The sequence below is a fragment of the Corvus cornix genome, chromosome 2, assembly GCF_000738735.6.
Source record: "Corvus cornix cornix isolate S_Up_H32 chromosome 2, ASM73873v5, whole genome shotgun sequence".
Lineage (NCBI taxonomy): Eukaryota > Metazoa > Chordata > Aves > Passeriformes > Corvidae > Corvus > Corvus cornix.
The window spans coordinates 98,208,838-98,235,922 of record NC_046333.1 but is presented as its reverse complement, the minus strand read 5'-3'; the positions used below and the strand labels follow the sequence as shown (position 1 = coordinate 98,235,922).

The following is a 27,085-nucleotide window of genomic DNA, read 5'->3' as shown; positions in this document are numbered from 1 at the left end:
ATGTCTGCTTGACAGTTAAATATCACTTCAAAAATACTTAAAAACATGCAAACCTTTTCTTTATAACCAAAAGCTGAATTTCACAGGAAAGATAGAATCAGGTCTTATTCTTGCTCCTGTAAGTTATATCCCAAACATAATCTGCAAAATTAAATTAACAAAAAACAGTTAAACCTGCAAAACTCAGCTGCAGAACACTAGAACTGCACCTCCTGTGGGTTACAGGTCTTTGCAGCAGTAAGGAGTCTGAACTACCTGTGCCTCTGGATCTGATAGATGCTACCCGTGACAGCCCACATTCAGCAAAAGATATCCAGAGGGCTTCATTTATTTGACTTGATTACATGTCTTTAAAAAGAAAAATAAACACACGAGAACATTCATGGTTGCTGCAACTTGCTTACCTACTTACATTTAAGAATGGTTTCTATGCCAAATATCTGTCTCTGAAAAAACTCCTGTGTATAGTTCAGGAACTAGAAGAGGACTACTCTAAAAACAAAGTTTGCAAACAGTGTTTATAGACTAAGAGATTTCAAATGTAAGGATTGCACCAGCTGTCCAGTTCCCAAAAAACTGGGTGAGAAATCACCTCTTCTGTTCTAGGAATATAGCTATTTTGTGGTCTTTCACTTAATACCAAATGTACTTACTGTGCATTCCAGGGCAGACAGAACCAGGTCTTGCTATCAGTACTTTCTGAAAGATAACAGCAGTTTCCATATTCAAAACAAACAAGAATAGCAGGATTTTAAAATTATAGATACGTACACTTGACCACATCACAAAGTTTTGTGGTATCTGAAGTGGTGAAATAATACGGAAAGAAAAAGAGGATAACACAAACGTATTGCTTTACTAACAATAGTTTTATTTTATGCAGGATGTTTCAGAAAATTTTGTTTTGACAGTGTATACACTGGAATTGCCCAGACACAGATATCTACTCAAATGTAAGACCATACACATTTAAATCCAAATTCATCCTACTTCATCAGAGGCCTGTTAGTGGGGATCTAAATTAAGGGTTTTACCACTCCTGGCTTTTGAGTATTTAAAAAGGTAGCTGCAGTGTCTGATTTACCTTTGAGGGCAACACTCATTTTCCATTGATTCTAAGGTGACAAGACTCCTTATTTAGGTGTGAAAGTTAAATTACCTAATGTGGCATAGATTAATTCAGGTCATGTTCTTAAAACTCCACAATACCTTTCTCAGTAAAGGCGGTAAACAAAGTGTTGAATTTATACCACCATAAATGAAGAGGCTTTCAGAAATTATTCTGAGTGAATGAGATCAGACTGTCTTTGTTCTCCTCCATCACATATAACTCTCAGCACATTGCCTTCTCAAAAGATGTATAGTTTAATTTAAAACAGCATCATTTCAGCAACATGAAACAGCACTTTCCCATTATTAAGTATTTTCTGAGACAGCACAAGATTATCCATTCACATCCTTTACGAGAATAGTGTTGATCACATAGCAGCAAATTTCTTCTCACTAAAGAAAATCAAGGTCCTGACATTTGAAAATTGGGCTTTGTAGATTATTTTGAATATGTGTTTGTTTCTATACCTCCTTTTATGGGCTTATAAATTTATCAGACAGCCTATAAGGTAGTTTTGATTAGAGTTACAGAGCAATTTATATTTTTTACACTATTAAGATACATTTCCTTTTGTCATTAAATAACAAGAAGAGTAATCTTTAATGATCATTTCAGGTATTTAATTCCTGTCATTTCTTCTGTTTTGGAATATTCGGGCTAACTAGTTGATAATAGTTTTATGATAGCAGAGGACAGTATTTTGTTCCTGTCAAAATCAATGGCACAACATTCACTGAGGTCACCAAGACATCATTCTATTTATGGTCCAAATAAGTGGTTCTGATAATCTTACCATTTACAGATTTGATCCATAATTCCTAGTCCATATTCCACAGTGAAATATGATATTCAAGACTGTAAGCCTCCAGACAGACTCTTCACTTGGAAAACAGCCCATTCATCATGAGAGTTAAGCAAATCAGGTTTCAGTCTGAACCAGATCTAAAAAGGAGTACAGCGGAAGGAATGAAGGCTTATGGTGCCCTGACCATAGAACTGTTAAGATACAGTACTTATCCTCTTGAAGAAAATTTATATGCAAGTAAAAAGAAATAATTTTGATAAATTACTAAGTCACCTAAACAAGTATCACAGTTTCTAATCACAAAATATTCCAACATATGGAACCCAACATATGGTCTTCTTGCAAAAGGGGTAATTTTTGTAACTTACAGAAATATTGATAACATGTTTTCATCCTTAATCTTGAACTGTGCACTACAAATGTTTTCAGGAAAGGCAGTATTATATTCCAGTTAGTGTATGTTTATGTTCATCAAATAAATAGTGTCTCCAATACTAATAATTGACTGTAGGATGGACAGGAGTTTGCTACCAGTTATACCATTATGTTTGAAAAGCAAATGAAACCATTTTTACAGTTTAAAAAAATTCTTATCCATGGCTGAAGCTTTACAAATCAGTTAACAATAACTTTATAAAATCTGAAAAGCGATTTTTGTTTGAATTGCATTCTAGCACTAACAGAATAGTATGACACTGTCAAATGAGTTGTGCCAGAGGATCTTGTACAGATATTAAACTCTGGATCTGTCAAATTAACTGTTCAAACATAAATATGATGAGGACTGAATGCCAGCTGCGTGCAAAAAGGGTGAAGGAACCAATCTGACCATGATACTGAGAACCATCTCCACAGACATTGCTCTTGGAAAAAGCCTACTGGGAGCAATAGAGGCATTTAGATGTGCTCAGAGACTATAGATTTATCCCATTTGATAGAACTCTGAATGCCAAGACCTATGTGCATCTCCCCAGGGCCAATGTCACTTACTTACAAAGTAAATAACTGAAATGTGTTCCTTGGTGTTTATTTTTCTTATGCTTCCAAATACGATTTAGAGATAAGCATTTAAATAAAGCCTGCCTTTTTAATACACCAGAATCTTAGCTGTATCATAACTGGACAGTTCAAACTACAATATAGTACAAATAATTATCAACATTTAACAGAGGGAGAAAAAGGAAGAAAAGTTAAGAAAATAAAGTACTGAGACTAGTTTTCATGAGTGTATTTATGAAAGTGTAAATGGAAGTGTCAGAACACTTTTCAATACAACAGACCTAAACAGACATGTTTTTCAAAAAGGTCAAACAATTCTCAAAGTTTATTGACAGTCTTAAACATTATTATAGAGAGAAAGGGGAGCTTAATGTCTGTATCTATGTAGTGACTATTCTTCTGAATTCAAATAATAGAAGAGAATTTTAAGAATAACTCTGTATACCCACAAAATCCTACCTTCAGCTGCCCTAAAACATCTGACAGAGAAAAGCCTTTTTATTTGTTCTGATACTAGACTGTAAATCCTGGGAATAGAAAGTAAATGCTGAAATTTATTCTGTCAAGAACAAACTGTACAGACATCAATACTTTCTTTTAACATACAATCAAAAATGGCTTCAGAGGGAAGTCAATTTAAAGGAATGATACTTGGAAAGAAAACTTTCACTAATATGTCAATGCATATTAATTTGTTTAATATTTCCTTTAACATGGCACTCCACCTAGCCAAGGGTGAAACAAAGGTCTGAAGGGGAAAATACGGCTGCTGCTAGTAAATGACAGGTAATTTACTGTGAGTGAGACCACAAATTATCAATAGCTTTGTCATGGTAGAGGCCTGTTTGGCATACTAATGACTGTCTGAGAAAGAGGTACTTTTATCTAGGTTGCAATGAGATATCTCAAGGATATGAAATGTAGATATGGGAGGGACAAAACAGCTGGGTAAAACAGGGACACAATGGTAAGATTGGAAGAAAACAGAACTCCTTTATATTAAAATTCAGCAAGGGTATCTGTAATCTCTATGAAGAAACTCACTGCACTTTTGACATTGCCCAATGCTTACCACCCAAATAAATAACAATTACACGCATATTTCAATATAATAAGCTCTGATTCCAGCTCCCACAAACCAACTGAAGCATATTTCAACACAATTCCACTTGTAATAAAAAACAGACGGTAAAGGAAATAGATGTCTCTTTGTGATCTGATATACACATCTGCAGACATTTACAAAATGCATGCATTTCCAGAGAATGCTGAGCAAGTTGAACTGGGAAATGGGAATTTTTTTTCTTAATGGGCATGCGCAAACAAAGAGTGTGACTCAAGAAGAAAATAAGCTGTGACAAAGATACAACTATCTTATCAGGCCTATCTGTTTTCAAATAAACATCATATTACAGCACCATGTTAAAGAAACACCAATCACGATAAAAATCAGACCACCTTGGAAATAGGTTGCTGCAGGGAAACATCACTCAAATGTGAGGTGGCTGAAGGTCAGGTGATTTTCAAATCTCTCCCCTCTCTGACAGAAGACCTGAGGTTAGCAATGGCTGTCCTTCAGAAATTCATTATACAGACAAGCAAAACATCCCACAGCAACACTGGGCTAGAGATTTACTGAGGCCTTCTAAATCTCAGATTGCATTTTATGCAGACATCAACAATAAGCCATTGCCAATGGCATGACATAGTTGCACTGGTCCCAGGGAAATTATGCACAAAAATCAGCACAGAAATGTGTTACATCAAAGAAAGATGGAAGAGTCTCACTCAAAAAAAGAAAACCCTTCCAGAACCTCTAAGACAAGAGGTACAGAATAAAACAGTTCAAGAAGTCAATATGTTAACAACCTTCAAAATTAGGTTATGTTGAAGGAGGTCAAAACTACACAAGTTTAACTGCTCATTTGAGGGATTTTGCTAGTTTCTTAGATTTCATCCCATTTCTTTTTCTCCAGATAACTTACTTCAGGCTCACAAAGGGTACCACTTTGTCAGGAGTGGAGAATTAAGACTTCTATTTTGTCTAATGTCAAACCCCAATTTAAGTACCACATCTCTGACATGCAGGAAACATATCCTAGAACTAGATTTATTATCCGAGTCCATTCCAGTCCTGGGCCTGTCTGCTCAAATTGTAAATAAGAAACTAGATTCACTCAAATGTTCTGTTCCCTCCCACTAAGGGGATGCTGAACAGCCCTAAATCTCAGCTTATGTTTACTTTTGCACCACTATAGTAACCACTGAGACATCAACAGAATGCATCAGAAAACCTGTCCAAGGGGGCCAATAATCACCATTGGGAACAGGACCAGTTTGACAAGTATAATTTCATATAAACCATCATACAATCATCAGATGGTAAATACTTTCTGGAACTAACCATTTGGGCTGGAGTCAAACTGGTGAGCTGGAGGTGAAAAGCTCTCTGTTCTACTACGAATCCCCTGAGCTATAGAGGCCCCAGCTGGTACTGCTGCAAAGGTTCGTATAGCTTTTTTTGAAAGGCCGCAAAAGTAGTTACAATATATTTTTAAAGAAAAACAAATCAAAACAAACAAAAAAAAACCTTCCACAGTTTCAAGAGCAGTTACATTTTTCTTAAAATAATCTCTCTGAAAGTAGCAGACTGTACACATTTTACAAGAATAAACAAACTTCTCTAGTATTTATCCACAAATTGGGAGTCAGAGATCATTAGTGCAAATTTCTGCTGACCAGCAGCATTTATTCTATAAACTTTGGGTATCCTAAGTGGTCCATCAGTGAACAACAGATATCTTCAATCTGTCTAATCTCTTCATGGGGCATGTTTTGTTTCCAGGCATGAATGCTACTTGGTGAAATTTCCCCTTCATAAGGAAGATAGAAAAGACTGGTGGAGGTGGCAAATAATATTTGGTTTAAGCTAGCAGGAGGAAGAGGAATACCAAGAAAGGCAAAAATAGTTTCAGCCGTCTTCTGAGGAAAGCTCACAATATCTTCAAACTTGACCAGCTGATAATTTGTTGGCAGCAAGTCCCTGTTTATTCTCATTGCTGCTGCTGTGTTTGCTAGCCATAAATAAGACAACACAGAAATAGCATTTGAATTAGAATTTGAAATTTCTTTTCTTAGTGATTCAAACTCAGAGGCATAGCCTTCATTCAAACTACATTTTTCTTTACCATTCTCCGCTTGAAACATCTCAGCCAAGTGTTGTGGAATATTTTTCAAGGAGTAAAGGCTTGGCTTATTTTTGTACAACATTGAATAGATCCATGCCCGTGGGTCCCTCACTACATATAATGCTCTCATTGATGGTCCTAAGATTCCCTGAAAGAAGGGAAGCTTTAATGTCCAGCTCCCACTGCTTAAACTAAGCACAGGTCGTGCATTGGGATAATAGACGAGATGTCTTCTCAGTTCCCTTATATATTCAGCATCTTTTTCTTGACTCCCTCTTGCCCTGCTTCTTTGCTCTGACAGGGATTCTCTCTTTTTGGACCTTTTCTTTTTGCTTAATGCAGGATGCTGAGCAATTTTACTTCTGCTAGCTTCATATAAATGAATGTTTTGCAAATGCAACTTTGTGTCTCGAACTAGAGACTGAAGCCACCCTTGGATAAGACGAAAATTACCTTTCTGGACATCAGAAACCTTCCATTCACATGGATCTACAAAAGAATCAATTTCAAATTCAGTCTCAGGAATTTCAAGATAGGGTGTAGGTATCCTGATGTATAAAAAGTCACTGGTATTGAAAAACAGCTGTTTTAAAATTTCTGCACCAGAAGTGGGAAGTGAAGTAATGATAACATCTGGCAAAACAATGGGGTTTCCTTCTAATTGTCTGGCTTTATTGCCTTTATCACGTTCTAGCCTTGTCATGTCACTGCTCCACTTTGCGCAGATAGGCTGAGTACACATGCTCCACACATCCACCAATTCAGTGAGCCACAATGTGACAACCAGTATCAGGATCCAACGCAACATTTTACCGAAGGATATGTAAAACCGCCACTGAAAAGCCAGTATGACCAAACTGACACCCAAAATTAACCCTGCAATTATGTTCACTTTGAATCCAAAAGGAAAAACTACCCTTTTATTTTTCATCTCTCTTTTTACAGATTCAGTACCAAGACCAAACTTGGTCACTTTATTTTCATGAACTACTTTAGCAAAACCACCAAATCCCAAGTAATCAAACCTTGCCTTTAAATTCTGATACTCAGTCACAACAGAGATGGTATTTTCAGTGCTGTTGACACTGAGGGAAATCTGAAATCCAGATTTTGCATTATCCATGAGTCTACAGTTAGAGACATTGACATACGGGCCATAGAAAAGGTAAACAATCCTTGTAAGCATGCTTTTCATTGGAAAGGTAACATTTACAAACTGAGTCCATCGCTTTTTGAATTCAGCAGCTTGTTCAGCCTCCTGTATCCTAGCAACAGGACTACTCCCATGATGATCAAACCAAAACATCTTGTAGTGGGCATCCCACACATCCATCATAGCTCCATTGTACTTGTTCTTAAACTTATAGGGTATGTATTTAAAATCAATGTCAAGATTATGAAAAAAGGCACTGACTGAATTAACAGGAGAGTCTTCCTCCTTCTCGATATGGTCAACTACTAACAATGTCTGAGAATTTAAGAGCAGCAAAATGCGATACACACTTTTCAGTTTCATTGCTGACGTGTAAGCAGATACCGCCTCACCACTCACAAACATCATGTCACCAGCCTGGGAGGCTGTTATAATTTCTCCAGTTGAGTCTCCAACCTCGTCACCAATCCACTTCAGCCACTGGGCACACTCTCCAAGCTGTCCTTCCCAAGGCTGGTTGCACTGGCTTGTAGGAGATGGAGCAAAGACCAAGACATTGTTCAGGTGGCTCAGTTTAGGTCCATAAAGAGCCTCAGATACAAACACCTGACCATTGGGAGCAAAAGTGAAGGAGTTCTGATCAGGATGTTCATGTCCCGGATTGAAACTTCTCCACCCATCAATCCATCTATAGGGCTGAAAGTGAACGATATCATAGACAGCACGTCCACCGAGTTTTCCAGACTTGAAGGATACAAAGGTGTTTGTCTGACTGTTTGGCAACCCAGCCCCGTAAGTAACAACTCCCCAGTTAGGAAACACATGCATTTTAGCAGTACCATAGTCAGGAGGGGGATGAGGAGTGATTTCAGCAGCATACCATATAAATTCAGTATGTAATGTGCTCCACCTCTGTGCAGTGGATGGCACCATTGGCCCGTCCTTGGGTCTGTGTTTTCTAATTTGCTGTGCCAGCCAGTTACCAGCTCCATTCTTCATGATGAACTTATCCAAGAAAACCAGTTGGCTCTCAGGACCATAAAACCAGTTGTAATTAGAATCTGCAACACCCACAGTCCTCTGGAAGCCTGGCAATAGGGTGGCATAGTAAAACCAGAAGTGCATTTTCAGCCAGTTATTCTCCAAGTTGTTAATACCGAAGTGGCGTTGGGCCAGGAAAACATACTGGGTTACTGACTTGGCTGTGTAACTCCCGTAAGCTACTCCCTCATCCAGAGACCCATCTACAATATGATTGAGCAGAAACATTGTTTTCTCCATCATATCAACAACAGTGTGTTTCCAAATATTTGCCTGAGATCCTTTGTCCACTCCTGCAACTAAAGCCCCAATAAGCAAAGCAAGCATATTGGTTGCCTGGTGATTATGGAGAAGCTGCTTTCCCCAGGAACGAACCTTGGAGTACTCATACATTTCCTCACTTACAGACCATATCTTCTCCAGGTATTTTTGCCTTCTCTCATTTTCCAGTGAATTATACAAGAAGTCAAAAGCAGTGGCAAATCCTGTTAGGGAGTGACCAAGTGGCACCTCATCTCCAGGTGCATTTTCAACCAACCAGTTTTTGTAGCCAGCCATTCTATCCATATATTCTAGGGCAAAATCAAATGCAGCTTTATCTTCGGGGCACAGCAAACAGTAGAATGCTAGAGGTGGCAGGTTGTTACCATAAATCTCATTCCACTTAGCTGCAAAATCAACGTGCTTGGGTGGAGGTAGGTAGTATAAAGGATTGGACAGCATAACCATCACCGCACTTCTGATGGCTCTGAAGAGATGCAAATGGCTTGTACGAGCCTTCTGCCTCAGTGCCTGAACATCCTGAGCATCAAAATACAAGCTTGGATGAAGAACTGTTCTTTTCAGCTTCTGCTCAGCACTAAAACCTTCAAGTTGCTGGTTTTTATATTGATCTACATTTTCTATGAACGTCACCCAATCAGAGTAATTGCTTACAGATTCTTCAAAAGTGAAGACATCAAACATCATTAATGCTAGAAATAAAGTATGCCCTGTGAACATCAGAGCCATGATCCATTAGGCAGCTCCTCTTCCCCAGACATACATTTCTTCACAAAACACAGTGTTCAGATATCAAACTTTCATCCAGTTAGTAAAAAAAATAGTATTTTAAGGCATATTTTTAGGAGAAAAGACTTATTGTATACTGTGCATTACACAACAAAGGCTCAGATTACTTATAATCTGAGATACATTGAAACAACAAGGCTCTTGAAAAGTTAAATCTCAGGTGCCTTGTCTGTTCACACTTTTCTCAAACACAGCACTACAAGCATAAACACTAAGATCAGGGGAAAAGTAAAAGCTCTAAGATGTGCATATAAAGCACAGGTCGACAATGCACAGTAACAGACTGAAACACTGTCTCTTGGTAACTTGAAAAGCATGATCTGAAAAGAGAATTGGAGTCATATATTTGCTTTTTAAAAAGGCTTTCAAGCAGGTCAAATTCCACTTTTAGAGCTGATGAAAACTCCACTGATCACAAAATGATATAACTTATTCAAAACAATGTGTTATATTTGATAATATAGAGAATATACAGCACTTGGAAAATAGACTCCAAAATTGAAGCTACTGTCTTCAGTCTTTGCCTTTTCTTGATTTCCTTACGCACTCTTTCCATCTCTGTCTTTTGGGATTCATAGAGGGACATGAAGGAAAACAATAATTTAAAAAAAACAACATAGACCCTCCATTAAATCCTTTTGATGAAACTGCAGTGCTTTTAACCACTATTCCTCTCTGTTTGTGAAGATGAATCTGAATTAGGAGTCACAGAATATTGACATATTTTCAATCTCTTTTAATCTTTTCTTCAGCCAGTGATGCCCAAATTTGGCCTCAATGATTCAAAAAATCCTGCTCCTTCCATTATGATGCAAAAGGAAAACATGTGGAAGAGGCAGAAAGCCAATACTTTCTTGTCAGAAGAGCAGTTTCAGGTTTCCTTTCACTTCGCATGTTGGTTCTTTCTGTGGGAACAGAAACAAAAGTTCTCTGAAGCTGTGTAGATGTCAGAACATATTTAAAGTACTTTGGCTAACGAAGTGCTGCTAAGTTTAAAAGAAAGATGAGTTAATTAACTTTTTCTTTGACGGAAATTAAAAAATAAGAAAAGGAGCATTTTCAAAGTTCCACATAATTTACCCTTGGCAAAAGAGCAATTCAGATTGGCTATTCAGGCTCGCTTTATTTCACCTTTTCCAGCGTGAACATGAGGTCTCAGGGAATATTTTCCAGTTACGCTACCAGCAGTTACTCATGGAAATAAATCCGACACACGCCACCGGAATTCAATTCAGCTCGAATTAAAATTAAATTATAAGTGTATTTATACCAGGCGAGCGGCTCTGACGGCGAAAGGACGGCGGGAAGCAGGAACCCCGGCAGACAGCACCGTCCCGGGGGGCTCCGCCGCGCCGGCCCCGGACCGAGCCCGGCAGAGGGCGCCCGCCGCCGCCGCGCCCCTGCCCGCGCCCGGGGCCGCACAACTTGCACAAGTTTCGGCGAGGACCGCGGGGCCTCCGCCCCCGCGCCCGCCGCCCCCGAGCCCAGCCCCGTCTTACCGCGGCGGGTCCGCGCCGGCTCCCGCAGGGCTGCGTCGCTCTGCCCCGGCCGGCGCGGCCCGGGGCGCGGGGCCAGCCCCGGCTGGGGGCTGCGGGTGGCGGCCGCCGCGCCGGCCCCGCTCGGCTGGGCCGGGCTGCGCTCGGCTCCGGCCCCTTCCTCTCTGCCGCTACTTTTCCACCCGGGCTGGCCGCAACTTCGGGTTCCTGCCCTCCGCCGGCGGCTCCCAGGAGTTGATGGAGAGAGAGATGCGGCGGCGAGCGCCCAGCGACGGGCGCGGGCAGCCAGGCAAACTCGCAGGGATGTCGCTCCGGAGGGGCGGGGAGGGAAGGAAGGAGGGAAGGAGGGGAGGGAGGCGGGGAGGCGACGGGGGGGTTGGCAGAGCCGCCCCCGGCGAACGGGGATGTGCCGATCCTCCGCGCCGAGCTCGGCGGCGGGCGGCTGCCAGTCCCGCCGTGGCTCCCGGCGGCTCTTCCCTGCGGCTGTGGGCGCTGCCCCGCTGCTCCCGGCACCCAGCCCAGCCCCGCTCCCGGCAGCGGATGCCACCCCCGCCTCTGCGCCTCGGCTGCCGGCGGAGCGGGGCTCGGCAGGAGCGCCCGGGGGCAGGGCCGGGGCCGGGGCCGGAGGGGGCCGCGCCTGGCAGCGGCGCAGGCGGGAGAACGCGGTGACCCGGTGCAGCGGGTCCCGGAGCGGGGAGCGGGGAGCAGAGGAGGTGCGAGGGGGCTCGTGGAAGAAGAGCTGCCGCTTTGAGTCACCCCCGTGGCCGGCTGAAAGCCACCGCCCCGCCGCGGACCGGCCCCCGCAGCTCCCGGCCGGGGCAGTGTCAGGGACGGGCGCGGTGGTGGCCCGGGGACCGGCCAGCTGTACTGGGCTGGGCTGGGCAGGGCAAGGCAGGGCAGTAGGAGCCGCCGCTGCTGTGGGTGACAACTTCGTGAGAGCGGAATAACTCCCTAACAGTGTCCGTGTCCCAGGGACCACAGGGATACGCACCATCTGCTTTGTTTGTGGCCGTCACACTTCTTTATAACTCCATTCCTGCGCTGGCACTTCGTTTTATGCGATGCATTAAAATGGCTCTTATTCAGCTTTAGCTGAAGCCTTCTGAAGTAAAATATAAAGGCGTCATGAGGTGTAAAATCCTCTTCCGCTCATCTCGGTCAGAGTCAGTGGTGCTCTGAAGGGCCAGCAGAAAATACTGGCCTGTGCCCCCCTGGTGCTGTGGTCCGCCCACAAAATCCAAGAGGTATAATACCATTCTCGGGGTTGAATCACAGTTTGGGCTGCCGGTGATGACTTTCAGAGCCTGATTTTGTGACCTGATATGATACCAAGCTGTTATTCAGTAGTCGAGTGCAGGAAACAAAAGGGTGTGAGATTTTGGGTGTGTTACCACTTACTGTGTTTATAATCTGTATTTCAAAGGATATAGGTTTTAATTATCTCAATAAGCATAACTTTTTCCCAGTCATGGCCTAAATTCTTTAACTTTTCATTTGCCCCCATACCTAGAAAATCCAGTTGCATATTTAAGTATTGCTTAAGCTACTCAATGTGTAACTATCTTGAAATGAATATATGAATATAGAAAGGCCATACATTATGGATACTGATTCTGTTTCTTTGTGCTACAGAGTGCACCTTAGAAGGATTAAATTATTAAATTATGCATATTTACATCAATGATGAACTGTGCCTGGAACCATCCTAATCTCTCAGATGTGCCCTATAGACTTGGCTTAAAAGGGAAAAATACTTATTATTGCCTGGATCATATCTTCCCATCACAAGAAATTTGCATAATGAACAAAGATCAGCACATAATTCCCTGACCTTGAATCTTTTACAGTTGTGCCTTTTCATGCTACTAGGGAAGTTATTCCAGGAAGAGAGCAAAAGGAAATGTAAAGCAACAATAGAGGCCACATTCCCCTTTAAGTCTGAAGAAACTGAGTGGAACACGCTACAAATGAAAACCTCCCAAGTCTTTCCTTCTATTCTCATTGTACCCATTACATTTTTTCCCCAAGGCTGGCCCATTCTGGAACATATTAAAGTCTCAGAGAATGACTTCTCCCATAAATTGTCAGGCAATTCAGAATGAGCAGAGTATGTATAGGACTTATGTTAGGTTAAAAGCAAGAGTAAAGCTCTCCCAAGAGCCTTTCTCACTCCCTGGGACCTGTGCTGAGATCATTACATATACAGTGTTCAATTGCAATGTGATATTTGTGGAGAAACATGAACATGAATTACTGACTGGACCTGTACATTCACAAATGGTACCATTTCGAAAAACTCTTATTTGTAAGGCAGTGAAAGCATTTGTAAGGCATTTCAGTTTTTCTGTGGCAGCTTTTTCACATTAACAAAGATGCACTGGCAAAATAGTTCAGGCTTATTTTTGCTAAGTAAATTGCAAAGCAGGAGTGTCTTTTAACCATGTATGATTTCAGACAGTTTAGGCTACTTATTTTCTGTTATTTTCAAGTTACTTTGCTCCGAACACAACCCCTCAAAAAAACAACCAAACAACCAAAAAAAAAAACCTCCGCAAAAAACCCTAACAAAAAAACCCAACAAAACCCAAACTCAGACCAAAATAAAAAAACAATAGTGGTAAAACTAGTACTCATTTATTTTTTCTATTAGTAGTTTTCAGCAGAGACATGTAGTTAATATACTACAACTCAAGAACAAAACCAAAAAGTCAGATACAACTGGTTTCAAGGATAAACAATAAAGTGAAGCAAACTTCAAAGGACCTGGATTAAGGTAATTAGAAATAGTAACTCTGAGTTGTAACCAACTCTTTTGCATGAAATGAGTTTGAATTGTATTGGCAGTCTGCCTTACCTGACTGCATAATGCTGTTTAAGGATGGTCACTAAAATCAGGGTCACTTTCAGAACAACTTTTAATTGTGAAACTATTAAAAGTTACCATTTACATTTTTATTTTTAGGGACACTGACCATTAGGCAACAAATTGCATTATGTTATTACACTTTCAAATATTCTTCATGACTATGAATAGCTGAAAAGCAAGGCTTATGGGCTATCAGCAAGAAAAAGATACTGTAACAGAGAAATAAGTTTTGAGTCATGAGAAAGTGACCTCAGTGTCAGGTCAGTTTCTTAGTGTAAGAAGTCACGGGTCGTTGTTGGTGATATGCTGTGGTGTACTGCTTCAGGGATAGCATTCTGCACTGATACCAAAATCAGCCATCTGAATGATCTTGAAAATGCAAGTAGTGTTATTTTCCTTGAGTACAGGCCAAGTGCCAACAGATGGAAGTGAAGAGTAGAATAGTCAGCTGGACTGCAACAAAATACTTGCCAGTGTCAAATAGAATAATAATTCAGAAGTTCATACATGAATGAGGTGCTGCTGTGAAATATGAGACATTAATCGACATTCACAACAAGAGCCAGATATTTAGGAAGGATTTGGACTGAGATAATTAGGTTCCAGTGGTGGTGAACTCTTGAAACTTCTATGTAACTCCTCAGGCAGCAAAAGTACATAAGTTCCTAAGTTTGAAGTAAAGGTTTTATTTCAGAGGCATCACAAGTTTGGGTGAGAGTTCTTGGCCACTCAGAAATCTTTCCATATTGGCAGGGCTTGGTGCTTATTTCATTACTCAACCTTACTATAGATGGAAAGATAGACTTTTCTGAATCTGTAGCTACTTGAAGACCTAACTCACTGTGAATTCTTGAAACACCCCTCATGCACAGTTCCTTCTTTTACAACAGACAAAGGAAAAAACATTGGAAAATAATGCAGTGGTGATGAGGATCCACTTTAAAGCATTAGTCTGTTGTCAGAAGCACCCACCTTTCACAGAGAAAACATGGGTGAAATGGACTTTTCCCTTTTAAAGGATGCTAACCACAGTCTCGCAACTCTCAAATGACCTTATCTCTTGTCTGTTTCAGCAAACAGCATCTTTTTATTTCAAACTAGGGGTACCCTATGAAATCATGTTACCTTTCATTAATGTAATCTCACATAGAAACTTGCACACATAAATGAATTCTATTAGAGGGAAGGAGTTAGGCCCTTTGCCACCCAAGAATAGCTCACATGTTTTACAATAAACAGGTATTGGAACAAAGTGTGTACCACATTCTCAGAGAAAGGAACGTTCCTTCCAATTGTGTCTCCTGCTCTATGAGATTTCTTTTTGCAATGTCTAGGTCCATTTCCTCTTTGTATAACCCCACCTGACAGGAACACACACAAACTCCACATTGTTAGCTAGTCAACTAGTTTTAGAGGGAGAAATCTGATGTTACCTATGAACATGTGACACATATAGGGGGTGAAAGATAAAGTCGATAAATAATTGATATCAAAGTATCTGTCTTTTGGGGATCGAGTGATTTCAGGGGAAGTAGAGTACACAGAAAAGAGCATGTGGTTACACTTTTATTTTTGTAATATATTAGTATTTTATTTAAATTGCTTTTTTTTCATTTAGGAATGGTAACTAGCTAAAAGCAACAGCAACAAAACACAAAAAATGCAGGCAAGAATATCCTGGCTTTATTAAAACTGAAAATTAACAAGATTATCACACTGTGGAAACAAAGTGTAAAAGGCAGTGATGTGTTTTTCCATATTGCAAAGACTCTTGTTAGTCCAGTTCTCCATCCCTGCATGACTGGAGAGGCTGAGAAGTGCCCGGTGTCACTGTCAGTGGAGAGAGGTAGGCTGGAGCAGCTGCCAAAAGCTGTGGTGCTGTGCTCCTCCTCTGTCCCAGCTGTGTGCTCCTGCCAGCCCCTTTGTGTCCGAGCGGTAGGCAGTCTCTTTGCTACAGAATTGGTACTGCAGACTCAACAGGGCAGCACAGTTTTCGGTCAGCTTAAGTAGACACTAAACTGCCCCTTAAAAATTTCACCTGCATACAGGGGTAATTTTAAATCCATTTGTGAGTACCTCAGATGCTGCATATGAAGCAAATGGGACTATTTTTACTTTATTAGCATTTTAATCAAACAATCTTCAGTGGAAGTGGTTTAAAAGCATCAGGGGTGATTCTGTGTACAGTAGTGGGATCTCAGGAAGGTTCTCAGCAGTTGGTCAGAGCAGCACAATGCCAAATTCTTAAGGTATCAAATTCACTGTAATAACATCTGTGCACATCTACATGGAAGCAAATTTTTCACTATGAAAACTCATTAGCAGGTGGAGAAAGAAAATGAATGCTACAAATGTTGTATTTATGGAAGCATTTAAGTATTCAAGACTTGCTGATTGTGTTTTTCAACCTGCTAGATGTTGACATATTAAACACAGTATGTTGGTAAATTATTCATGACATAAAACTCAAAGAGTGGAAGAGGAGTCCTTTTCCTTGACCCAGTGTCTTGACAGATCTATTAAATTCTTGACATTTAACTCTCCACTGCCAAAGAAAACCCAGAAAAACAGACCAGAATAAAAACTCAACATTAAGTTTATCAGGCATTAAGTTTTGAACTACAGTGTGGTACAGTTGCCAGACATATGTATGATCAAATATATGCTACAATTTGGACCAGAGAAGCACTTAACATTAGAATCTTGTGAGGTAGATAAGCTTTATATAATATTGCTGTAAACAGGATTTTACCCTTGGACCGCAGGTAAAGGTCTCACATGAAGAATCAATGCATGGAGGCATACGTATCCATTGATTTTGGTATCAAAGTAACAAATACTGGTAACAAATCCCATTTTTTTCATCCATTTCAGCAGAGATATCTCAGCTGTAGTTTTGCAATCCTAATATAAGCCCCATTGATGATGTGTATGCCTTTCTACTGACTTCATAAGCTCTGTATTTGGGCCTGAATCCCAGTACCTCGTCACTGAGGTCCTTTCACCAGCAGTTATTAATATAGTACTCTTACTTGCTAGCAACCATAAATTAGAATTATCCCAAAGATATTTTTAAATATATTGTCCAGCCCATAAGGAATATATATAAAAAATGTTCTTACTGGGCAAGCAGAACCTACAGAGGCAGCAATTAAATCATAAGACTGAAAACAAAAACTCTTATGATCTACACTGTTGTCTCCAAATTATGTGATTAAGGAGATACTAAATTATATGTTACAGTGAAAAGGTATAACTACAAATCTTAACTAAGCATATTTTTTTTAGTTCCATTCATTATACTAACGTACAGGCTTATATTTAGTGGCTTTAGAAGCATTAGAAAACAGGAAAGCTACAAATTACAAGCCATATGGGTATGCTCAGGTTGGCAGCAGTGATTAATAATATCTCCTGGGTTTGTTTTTTTTTTAATTTAAACAATATTTAAGACAGATATTACAGTGATTTATGTCACAAAGAATTCAAACTGTATTTACTTGAACAAAGCATACTACGTTATAAGGAATGTTGGACAAATTAACATGTATTAGTTCAGTCATTATCACAGGGAAGCAGGCAAGTTCTCAGGTTAAAATGGAATATCTTGGTTTGCAGCACAGCACCCTGAATTTCAATTATACTTAACCCATTCTGCCTAAATATCCTAAGTGATTTTATGTCAATGAAGGCCATGTTCATTCACCTCAGTGGGATATCTTACTTTGCACAGCCCTACTAGATTTAATAAAATGACTATGGAGTACTACTTAATGGAAAAGTGTGGTTCTACAAGAATTTTAACATTGATGAGGTGATCTGCCACTCTTGTCAGACCTGGTTGACTATTCCCATCTCCCCCTTTTCCAAGGATTAGATAGCTGCAATGAACCAGGTAAGGGGACTGATTTTGCAAAAATCTTACCTGAAAAAATAACTATTAGTTTTCAGCTAGAAAATCTCCCTCAGTTTAGTTCACCTGGCATAGGCCATAATATATCTGAAGGTAGGGAGTAGTACACATTTTTGGAGACTACTTTAAGGTAAAGAATTTTGTAACTTAAAAAATTCTTCCACTCTTAATTCTGATGTTTTACTTTGTAGGAGGAGAGGTCTAGAATGCCAACTACTTTTAATCATCCAAGGGAACCTGAAAAATTTGAGTGTCAGTTAAGTAAAAATGTTGAAAATATAGACTATCAAATCTTTCAAGTAAGAGCTCATTGTTGCAAATACTTTTCTATGTTATTGTAAAAAAATACATTCTCAAGTACTTAGAGTTACCAGTCAATTTTAATTTTTTTTTTTGCTAAATGTTAAGTAGATTGTCACTGGGCTTCTTTGAGTCATGTAAGAAAAGTGGTGCAGAAATACTAACATCATAACAATATATCAGTAGATATACCAGTTACTTAGGCTGGATTATAGACAGCACAGTGACTCTCACAACCTAGAAAACAGGGTTTGCATTAAATTCCTTTGGATTTCACCCAGATCATTCAAAGACTAAATTTTGGGAAGTTTCCACTTTTATTGCCGTTTTCCCTGCTAATATAATTTGGCCTGTAGGTTTCTTTTACAGTATCATTTCCATCTGTTATTTTGAGTAGCTTTGTTATAATTTTTTTTTTTAAAACTTGTAAATGCTGCCAGAAAGACCGATTATGTCTACATAACACTGTGCATCTCTGCACACAGGTGCCCAAGCCAGTTGTAACAAGCTTAGCAAACTGGAATAGATAACATGCTCATATTAATGAAGCTGTTCCTCCTGGGATCTAAGCTGATACATCAAAAATTAGCCTGAATATCACTTCAGGGCAGTGGATGGTTCTTAGCTGATCCATGTTAAAGAGAAGATTCGTATTTAAATTTTGGAGATAAAGTTAGGATGCAAGTTAATCAGTCTTTAGATCCCTACACAGAGAGGTCACACTGGAGGGTTTATATATTAATAGCAAGAGGAAAAAAATGATCAAGTAGCTGAAACCTGAAGCTTGAACTTTAATGATATATAAGTTGTACATTATTAACAGTGTTTGTAATTAAGACTGGAAGAGTTTTTCAAAGTATATGATGGATTAGTTGTAATTTGAAATCTTTAATTAAGACCAGATGTACCTCTCAAAAGATATTGTCAAATTTCATGATAAAAGAACTATCAGGAGAAATTCAAAGGTCTTAAACTTTATGAATTTTTCATCACATCAGACTTTCTTTTACAACATTCATTCATCTAGAAAAGTGGAAAAATACAGTGGACATTTATAAAGGTCATATAAATAGGTTTCCTATAATGGCAATTGAATTGCTTTCTGTTCTGCCAACATAACTGATTTGGGAACCAGCTCGAGACTGCTCAGGAACATAAGACAAAAATTAATTTTGCCACTTCTAAGTGTGGGGAGGCAAGTCTGGCAGTAAAAGAAGACATAGGGAGAAGAAGTAGGGCTGAAATGTAATGGCAGAATTTCATGTCACTCTTACTGCCTCTTTTCTCCTGCCCTGCCTCTGCATAGCAGTAACTCCTAGTCCATACACCCTGATTTTTCTGGCAATATTAGCCAACCAAAGTGTCTTTCCAGACATGTAGCATAGCTACAGGAAGAAAGTAATTAAAGATCTTAAAGAAGATAATTAAACTATGGATATTTCCCTGTCCTTTCCAGTTTTACTGCCTAGGCCTCTACTTCCAATGCCTGAAGCTGGCCCTGACAATACTAGTGATTCATTCATCTGTCTTGGGCTCATTCAGAATCCCACCTTAGTAACCATTACAAGGGCATCCATAACAATCTGCAGTACAACTTCTACAATTCATTTGTTGCATAAAGACTTTGCTTCTTTCATGAGGCTTTATGAAGTTACAAACATCTATACAGAGGTGGTGTATGTCAACTGACAAATTTTTTTTTCATATACATAAAATAGATATCCTTGACACATGTGAACAGTATTATTTTGACTCACAGGAATGAAGTATTTACAGAAAGATAAATGCACTCAAGAGTGCTTTCTAAATAGCACTACTGAAAAGCAGTAAATGTAAGAACAAAAAATGTTCATCCATTTAACATGAGATACTTGCCATCAAAAATGCGTCAAAGAAAAATTCAGCAGGTAGCATATTTATAGCATTTTTTCATTTCCAGAAGACATGGCAGTTGATAGATTTCATTTCTATCTAATTGTCAACAAACATGGAGCCTTCAGTTTTAAATATTTTTCCCCTTTGGTTTTCTATAGCACAAAAATATCTATCTTCAGATCATTTGCAATATATTTACAATCACAAGAGCAGCAAGCAAACAAATACACAGACAAAGCCCATCAAAACCCAATATGAGTTCAATTGCATGTGCTGAACTATGCCTCTCCCACAAACATGGGATTACCTCCAGCAGATAGGAAGGCAAGAAAATATTCCTAATAAGTTCTGTAGCCTTCCTTCTTCCTCACAAATCCACACTGTTTTGCAATATACCCCGAAAACTATGTAAGTTCAGCTATTACAGCCCAGAGCTCATTAGGCTTGTGACAGATACACACTGCTGCTGCCTAGAGTTACAAAGAAATTACTGAGAATTGTTCAAAATTTTCCTGACACATCTCTGTAGAAGTAAATGATTTATTGATATCACTGATTGGTGGGATCAAAACATCTGAGGCAACGCATGAAATCTTTTGAAACTGTGACAATAACTGAGTAAATTTCTAGTCATCTTAGCACTCATATTCTTCATCCCCTTGGCAATTCACTTGTCAGGAGCAAGGTGCCCAACCTTCTCTTAACCTCTGATTCCTTAGCAACCTAATGAATAAGAAAATAAGAAATTTCAGTCTGCTGCTAAATTAGCGTGAGTGCTTTGAATATAGTAGAAAATAGCGCAAACCTGTTCAAGCAGTTTTTCTATCTTTGTTCTACCACAGAATAAGCCTTTTTTTTAGGCTTCAACACATTAGGTTGCCTGGGAACATCAAAGAAGACCAATTAAATAAAAATACGTGTTATTTCCATAATCAGAACACATATTACTAAAAATATCAAAAATCAAAAGACTTCCCTTCAAAATATAAAGCATAGAACCACAGTCAGAAAAAAAATTAAATTATCAGAAGTTACATATTTAATTATGTCAAACATTAAATAATTTTAATATTTCAAAGCAAATTCAGCTCTTGTTTTAAAATGGAAAACTTTCCTCAAACCTTGATGTATTAAAATTCCTTTCTGTGTCTGAAGGCCTGCTCTAAAAAAGGAATAAAAAAACCAAATAGGAAAGGGTGCTGAGAGGTATGCCTCCTAAACCATCTATCTTAAAATATGTTAAACAATACACAATAAACACCTCTTTCTCTCCAAGCTGTGGAAGAAGCCTAGGTAAGAAGTTGAGATACAGGTTACTGGTTTAGATATGTGGGTTTTTATGGAGATAAATCCAGTGTCTGGTTCCCAGTCTGGCACTATCTGAAATCAAGAAGAATCTATTGTCTACTTCTCAGACGTGAAATTAACCCCTTGGTCATTAACAGTGAAGCAAATCAATGTCTGTTTCAATCCTGTGATATTACTGTTTGAGATGTACAACATCTTTTTAGAAAATATATGTAAAAGATACAAAATGTTTGTAAAGATACAAGCTAGTCTGTAGCAGTGGGATTTCTGTAGCATCAGGGATCTGGTGAAGTAATGCACTGTGCAATATTTTAAAAGGCTTTCTTGACATGCTGCAGCAAATTTATTTTTTAAATGGAATATTAAAAGAAATATCTTGCTATAAAAGTAGTTTGTTTTCATCCTAACAATAACATGAGACTGCCATAAAAAGAAAAAAAATTGTGATGATGTGATGTATCACCATTGTCATCATAATTTTCAAACACAGCTTTATTTGGGACTGTGAGATTTGCTAAGTACCCTTCAGTGACAGCTCTATAAACCCATATGAGAAAGAGACAAGAAAAAGAGGAGGTAAAAATGTTGGAAAGAGTTCCTTAATTAATAAAAAATGCTGAATTGTAGGAGAGTCTACAGTAAAAATCAGTTATAACATATACAAACAAAGCTGTATGCAGTTAAATTTATCATTTGATTGCCTAAATATAGGACACTTTTGTTCACAAGAGTGTAGGTAGCAAATTTCCATTAGCCATGGATTTTGTTTGACTGAAATTGAGGAGCAAGGGTAAATCCTAGTTCTCTCAATATATGTGAGGAAAAAAACCCCTAAACCACCAAATCAAAAATAAAATATCGGCAGGTTTCTCTGGTTTTCAAGTTGAGTACCACTGAGTGAAAGGAAATTAAGGTAGCATATTCTTCTGAAACAGGAAGGATCTGAATGTCAAATACTCAACAAAATATTAATTACATTGGCTTGTCCAATCAGCTCTCTGAAGAGCACTTATATATTTATTATTCTGAAATTTCAACCAAAGGGCAGAAGCAGAGTTTACTATAATGTTCCAAAAGTGAATTGCAATGGCTTTCCTGAAGCAGAGCTTGTTTCCACTTATCCCCACTTATGTGGAGGCCTTGGTATCACTGGAGCTTTGTCTTAGTAAGCATTTATTAACTACACTGCAGTTTTATAGTGGACTTTGAAGCATTCTAATTTAACAAAGAAATTAATCAAATTCAGTCTGTTATTGAAATAATGAGTGAATTTCCAGAGGGTTTGTAATGTGTGGAGGTAAGGGCACAAAGCCAAGTTCCATTCTTCCTGAAGATGGATACTGCTGAGAGATAGACTTTCTCTAGCGTCTATAGCAAACCCACCAACAAATATTGAAGAAATCTGCAGCAATTTTATCATTATTTTTGCACACAATTGCTTTCTGGAAAGATATGTCTAAATATGTACATCAAATCTTTCCCCCTACATTTTGCTTTAGAATCAAATGTGCCCTGCTCTTCCAAAATGGCGTTTGAAGTATCCCAGATAAGATGCGGCCATACATCAAAATGAAGAGACTATAATAATCACTTTCAAGTAAAAAAAATCAACCATAAAAGAGTAGTCCCTATATATATATATATATATATTTAAATTACCTCACCAAAATATAAACTACTACACACAGATTTTCGTACTTATTCCTGCCATGTGGTTTCTTTGTCAAACTCATTACTGTACTATTTTCTTAGAAATTTACCAGTCTTGTTTATAGATTTGGTAATAGATGTCTGAAATGTTCTCCATAATGCTGGACTCTTGAGAGAGGGTACCTCAGAGCTGTCAATCTAAAGGTTAGGATCTGCATACACACAACAATAAGCACAAGAGCAAAACGATAGCATTAACAAGCATAAGGAAAAAGGCATGAGATGCTGACAAAATGTTCAATTTTAAAATTAATGTATTTTAAGGTTTCCTCTTGCATGGAATGGGTTTGTTCTTTCCTTCCCCCTCTACCCCCAGCACTAGAGAGAAAAAACATGCTGTGGCATGGTGTGGAGAGAAAGTAGTTTTTATTCCAATTTCATAGCTCTTACCTAACCCTCTTGTCTTCTATTCCTCAAGGGTCCTTTTTTCCAACATCATAACATCTGCTTTATGTTTCTTAACCTTGCACTCTCCCACTTTCCCTCTTTCCCTCCAGGCTATTCACTTATTTCCATCCACTTCCTCCTCCTCAGCAGGACATCGGCAGGGGGAAGTGCAGGTTAAGCAGAAGACAGAAGCTCTGTGTTTGTAGTCTTGATTTTTATTTGGCATTCCAGACAAACTTCTGCCTTCCCTCCTCTTAGTACAGAAGTTAAGTGCTATGCAGTTTCAACTTAATATATGAAAAATCCATTTGTTGGCAATAGTTCTTTTGCTCTTGTGTTTCCCGTGACCGCTGTAAGCTTAGTCCGACCTTTTAATTCCCATGTGAAATGACACAATCTTTAAACTAGACAGGGAGCACCGTCTCAGCCCTGGTGAACTCCTTTTCTTTGCTCAAAAGAAAGGAAATGCTAGAATTTTTTAATGGACATTTTAGCCTCGACTTTTTTTTTTTTTTTAAAGAAAATACGCTATTTTAGCTTAAAATTCACGCAAAATACTCAGCCTGAGGCAGACACCTCCCATAGACATCTTTCAGTGCTGAAGTTTAAGTTCAGTGATTATGAAAAAGTACAGCTAGAGTTTTATAGAAACTGGAACCTCACAATAATTAAATACAATGGAGATATAACTGTTTTTTTAGTGTAATGAATTAATTTGGACTTTTCTCCACAATTCTTTTTCCACAGATTAAATTGCATATTACTTTAGGGTCTTCCAACTTCAATAGCTATAGGGATAAAGCCAGGACCTGATTGATTTTTTGCTTGGCTTTTTTGCTTTTTAAGATGTGGGTGCAAGACTATAAAAACTTGTCAGTTGTCTACAAACAAAATGCAGATTTACAGCAGTCATTGCAAGAAACTAATTTTCTTTCACAAGAGAAAAAAAAAACCAAAAAAAATCCAACCAAAATAAAACCAAAACCAAACCAAACCAAACAAACAAACAAAAAACCAAACAAAACAAACAAAACAAAACAAAACAAAACAGAACAAAAAACGACAACAAAGTTTTCCCAACCAGTTACAGACCAACTTTTGCTCATTGTAAGGTGATTGCTTTCTACCTCACATAATCTAATGGGAGAATAAGTAATTTATTTCAGACTGTTGTGAAGGTTATAAGTGTTAGTGACAATAACTATGTTCTAGTGTACTTGATACGCATTATCAAGTTTCTATCTAATTTTTGCTCCTATAGGTGTAAATAAAAGGAATGTATTTAATAAATTATTTAGTAAACAGGGAGAATAAGGCAGAAAATTGCGTGATAAATCAGATAAAGGCAAAAGTAAACATTAAATTATCCTTCTTCCTTCTCTTCCATTAACATGGCTGAATATTTTTTCCCTTGTTCCAAGGTAAATACGTATCTGACAAAGCAACATTTTCAGAATTTTTGATTGAATTTATAGTCCTAAATGAAAGGAAGATGATAAGTATAAATTAAATTGTTTGCCAATACTTTTTATAGCAAAAACTTCCTTTCTAATAATTTGGGAACTGCTTGGAAAACTTTTTCTTGATGTAACAGAAATAATTCATAGCTGAGAATTTATGTCTCAAGCTGTGGTTGATTGATTGGTTCATCAATTGATTTTTAAACAAGAAAGAGGAAGCTTTTACTTAGTACGTAATAGCTGTTAAAATTGGAATAGTCTATGTCAAAATAGTGCAACATATTTATATTTAAATATGCATATTTATACTCTTGGAGGCAGATGGATGCTCAAAATGCAATCTAGTTATTCATCTGAAAGCTGTGAGAATACTGAACCATATATAGAAAAAAACACCCCCACTTTTAAAATACTAACATATTCCTTAGGAATAATAATATTAGTAGGCATCTAGAAATGAAGTGTCTTTGCCCATCCATTGTATAATACAACTTAATTGGTTATGAGTTATCTCATTATTTATATGAGATATAAAGATAAAATTTTCAAAATCTTGCTAATAGGGGCATGAGGAACTCCCTGACTGAAGATGAATGTCTACAACCCTTAATCAGCTTTAGAAATTGCAAGATCAGGTTTATGTTCCAAACAAATTTACATTATGACCACTAGCACTACATCATGTTGTCAATGCTGATAGGAAACAAATCTATATGACAGTTCTTGTTGACTGTATATCTCAGTTTCCTTTCTGGAAAAACAGCCTTGCTCCTGCTGTTGCTGTTGAGGAAATAAATGTCCCGGCATCTTAGGAGCACCCTATGTATGTATGTAGTCAGGCAACCAAAGCAGTAGGAGTATTCCCCACTCATACATATGAAAATCATTGGCAATATCCATGACAGCATCCCTAGAAATCCATTCCCAAGTACATACAGGAGGAGGAAGCCTGGGTCTCCAAGGGTCTTTTCCCAGATCAATCATCTTAGCTTTGCCCTTTTCCACTGCCCTTTAGCTTCCTTGTGGCAGAACAGCAAAATTCAATTTTGTCTGCCTGCTGAGAATTCATAGTCTGCTCTGTCTGAGTGCTAAGCACATTCATGAAGAATAGCACCAAAGTATTGAACCAGTGCATAATGAGTCTTTCTAATCATGCCCTTGTCCTTCCTTTCCAATAGTCAACAGTGCTCAGAAGTGTGAAGTGTACAAACACATGAAGACCTTTCCATAATTTATTTGTATTTGCTGTGAATAAAAAAAAAAAATAATGTGGCATCTCCCTGGCAAACTTATATTGCCCTCCTTCATTAGTAAAATATTTCCAAAAGGTTAATTAAACAAAAAGAAAACACACTTCAGCATTTAGACACTATATTAATACATTAATTAAGACTTAATGATCAGGGTCTATAGCATTTCTGGGGGATTAATGACCATCTGGGAGAGTTCATAGCCCAAGTCTTTTCCACAAGTCATTTATTCCATCTATTTGTTTATTTTCTAATAAATGATCCAGAGTCAAGGTCATTACTGATAGGTCACTTGTATAAAAATGAATTGTAATAACAACAACCCCCACCTTGTTGTGTTTTTATTATGGAATGTTTATCCAAAGCAAAATATATACTCTATCAATGCTACTTCTTCTTACAGCAAATATTTAAAATGGTAGAAAAGCAATTACATGGATATATTTTTAAATTCATTTTTGTTGTCATATATAGAAGGCTGCACAACTTTTTTGTTCCTGCTCACTCTGAGAAAAAGTGGGAAAAAAAGGTCAAAATTTACTCTTGAATTTTTTGCAGTACACTATCTTGTCTTTTTTATGTGTAGAAATAATTCAAAAAGCTAAAATTCATAAACTGATTAACAAAATTAAGTTACCTGTGAAAACAAACAAGCAAAAATCCATCAACCTATCTCTCCAAATTACCTTTTTCTTGAGTTGGCTGTCATGCAAACACATCCTGTAATATGAAAATCAATTATAGTTCTTGATTGAATGCATGAACATCAAGCTGCAGCCTTTACTGAGAGTTTTGGGGTCACAAAGTCCACTATCAGGAAGTTATATCAAACAGAAAGGAAGGCAAAGCAGCATTCACTGTCACAAAATTACCAATCTGATAAACATTTGTCAGAGAGACTGTTTCTCACAACAAGTGATCTTGTCAATTTGTAATTTCAGCTTTCTTAGGTAAAAAGCTAACATGATTCTTTTTCCAAAATTTCAGTTCCTATAGTCATCACAAAATTTTGTGGAAATTATTTAGTTTTTGGATCCTGCTTGATGGGTGGGTAGGATCAAGAGATTTGATGTTTCCTTGATAATTGAAAAAACCAGTATGTTTTGGAGGGTTTTATCATACTGGTAGTAAAAAACCTAAATTTATTTGCAG

General features: G+C 38.2%; 1 protein-coding gene across 1 annotated transcript; it reads right to left on the bottom strand.

Annotated features, from left to right (window-relative positions):
• Positions 1-850: 850 nt before the first annotated feature.
• Positions 851-10,955, bottom strand: DSEL (dermatan sulfate epimerase like). The gene is made up of 2 exons (XM_039549035.1): positions 10,868-10,955; positions 851-10,273 (listed from the first exon to the last, which is right to left on the bottom strand). The coding sequence occupies exon 2, from the start codon at positions 9,306-9,308 to the stop codon at positions 5,664-5,666; it is 3,645 nt and encodes a 1,214-aa protein (XP_039404969.1). The 5' UTR covers positions 9,309-10,273; positions 10,868-10,955; the 3' UTR covers positions 851-5,663.
• Positions 10,956-27,085: the final 16,130 nt, after the last annotated feature.

What these genes read in the sequence shown, in the direction of transcription:
- DSEL (XM_039549035.1), bottom strand. Translation starts at nt 9,308, where the DNA reads ATGGCTCTGATGTTCACAGGGCATACTTTATTTCTAGCATTAATGATG.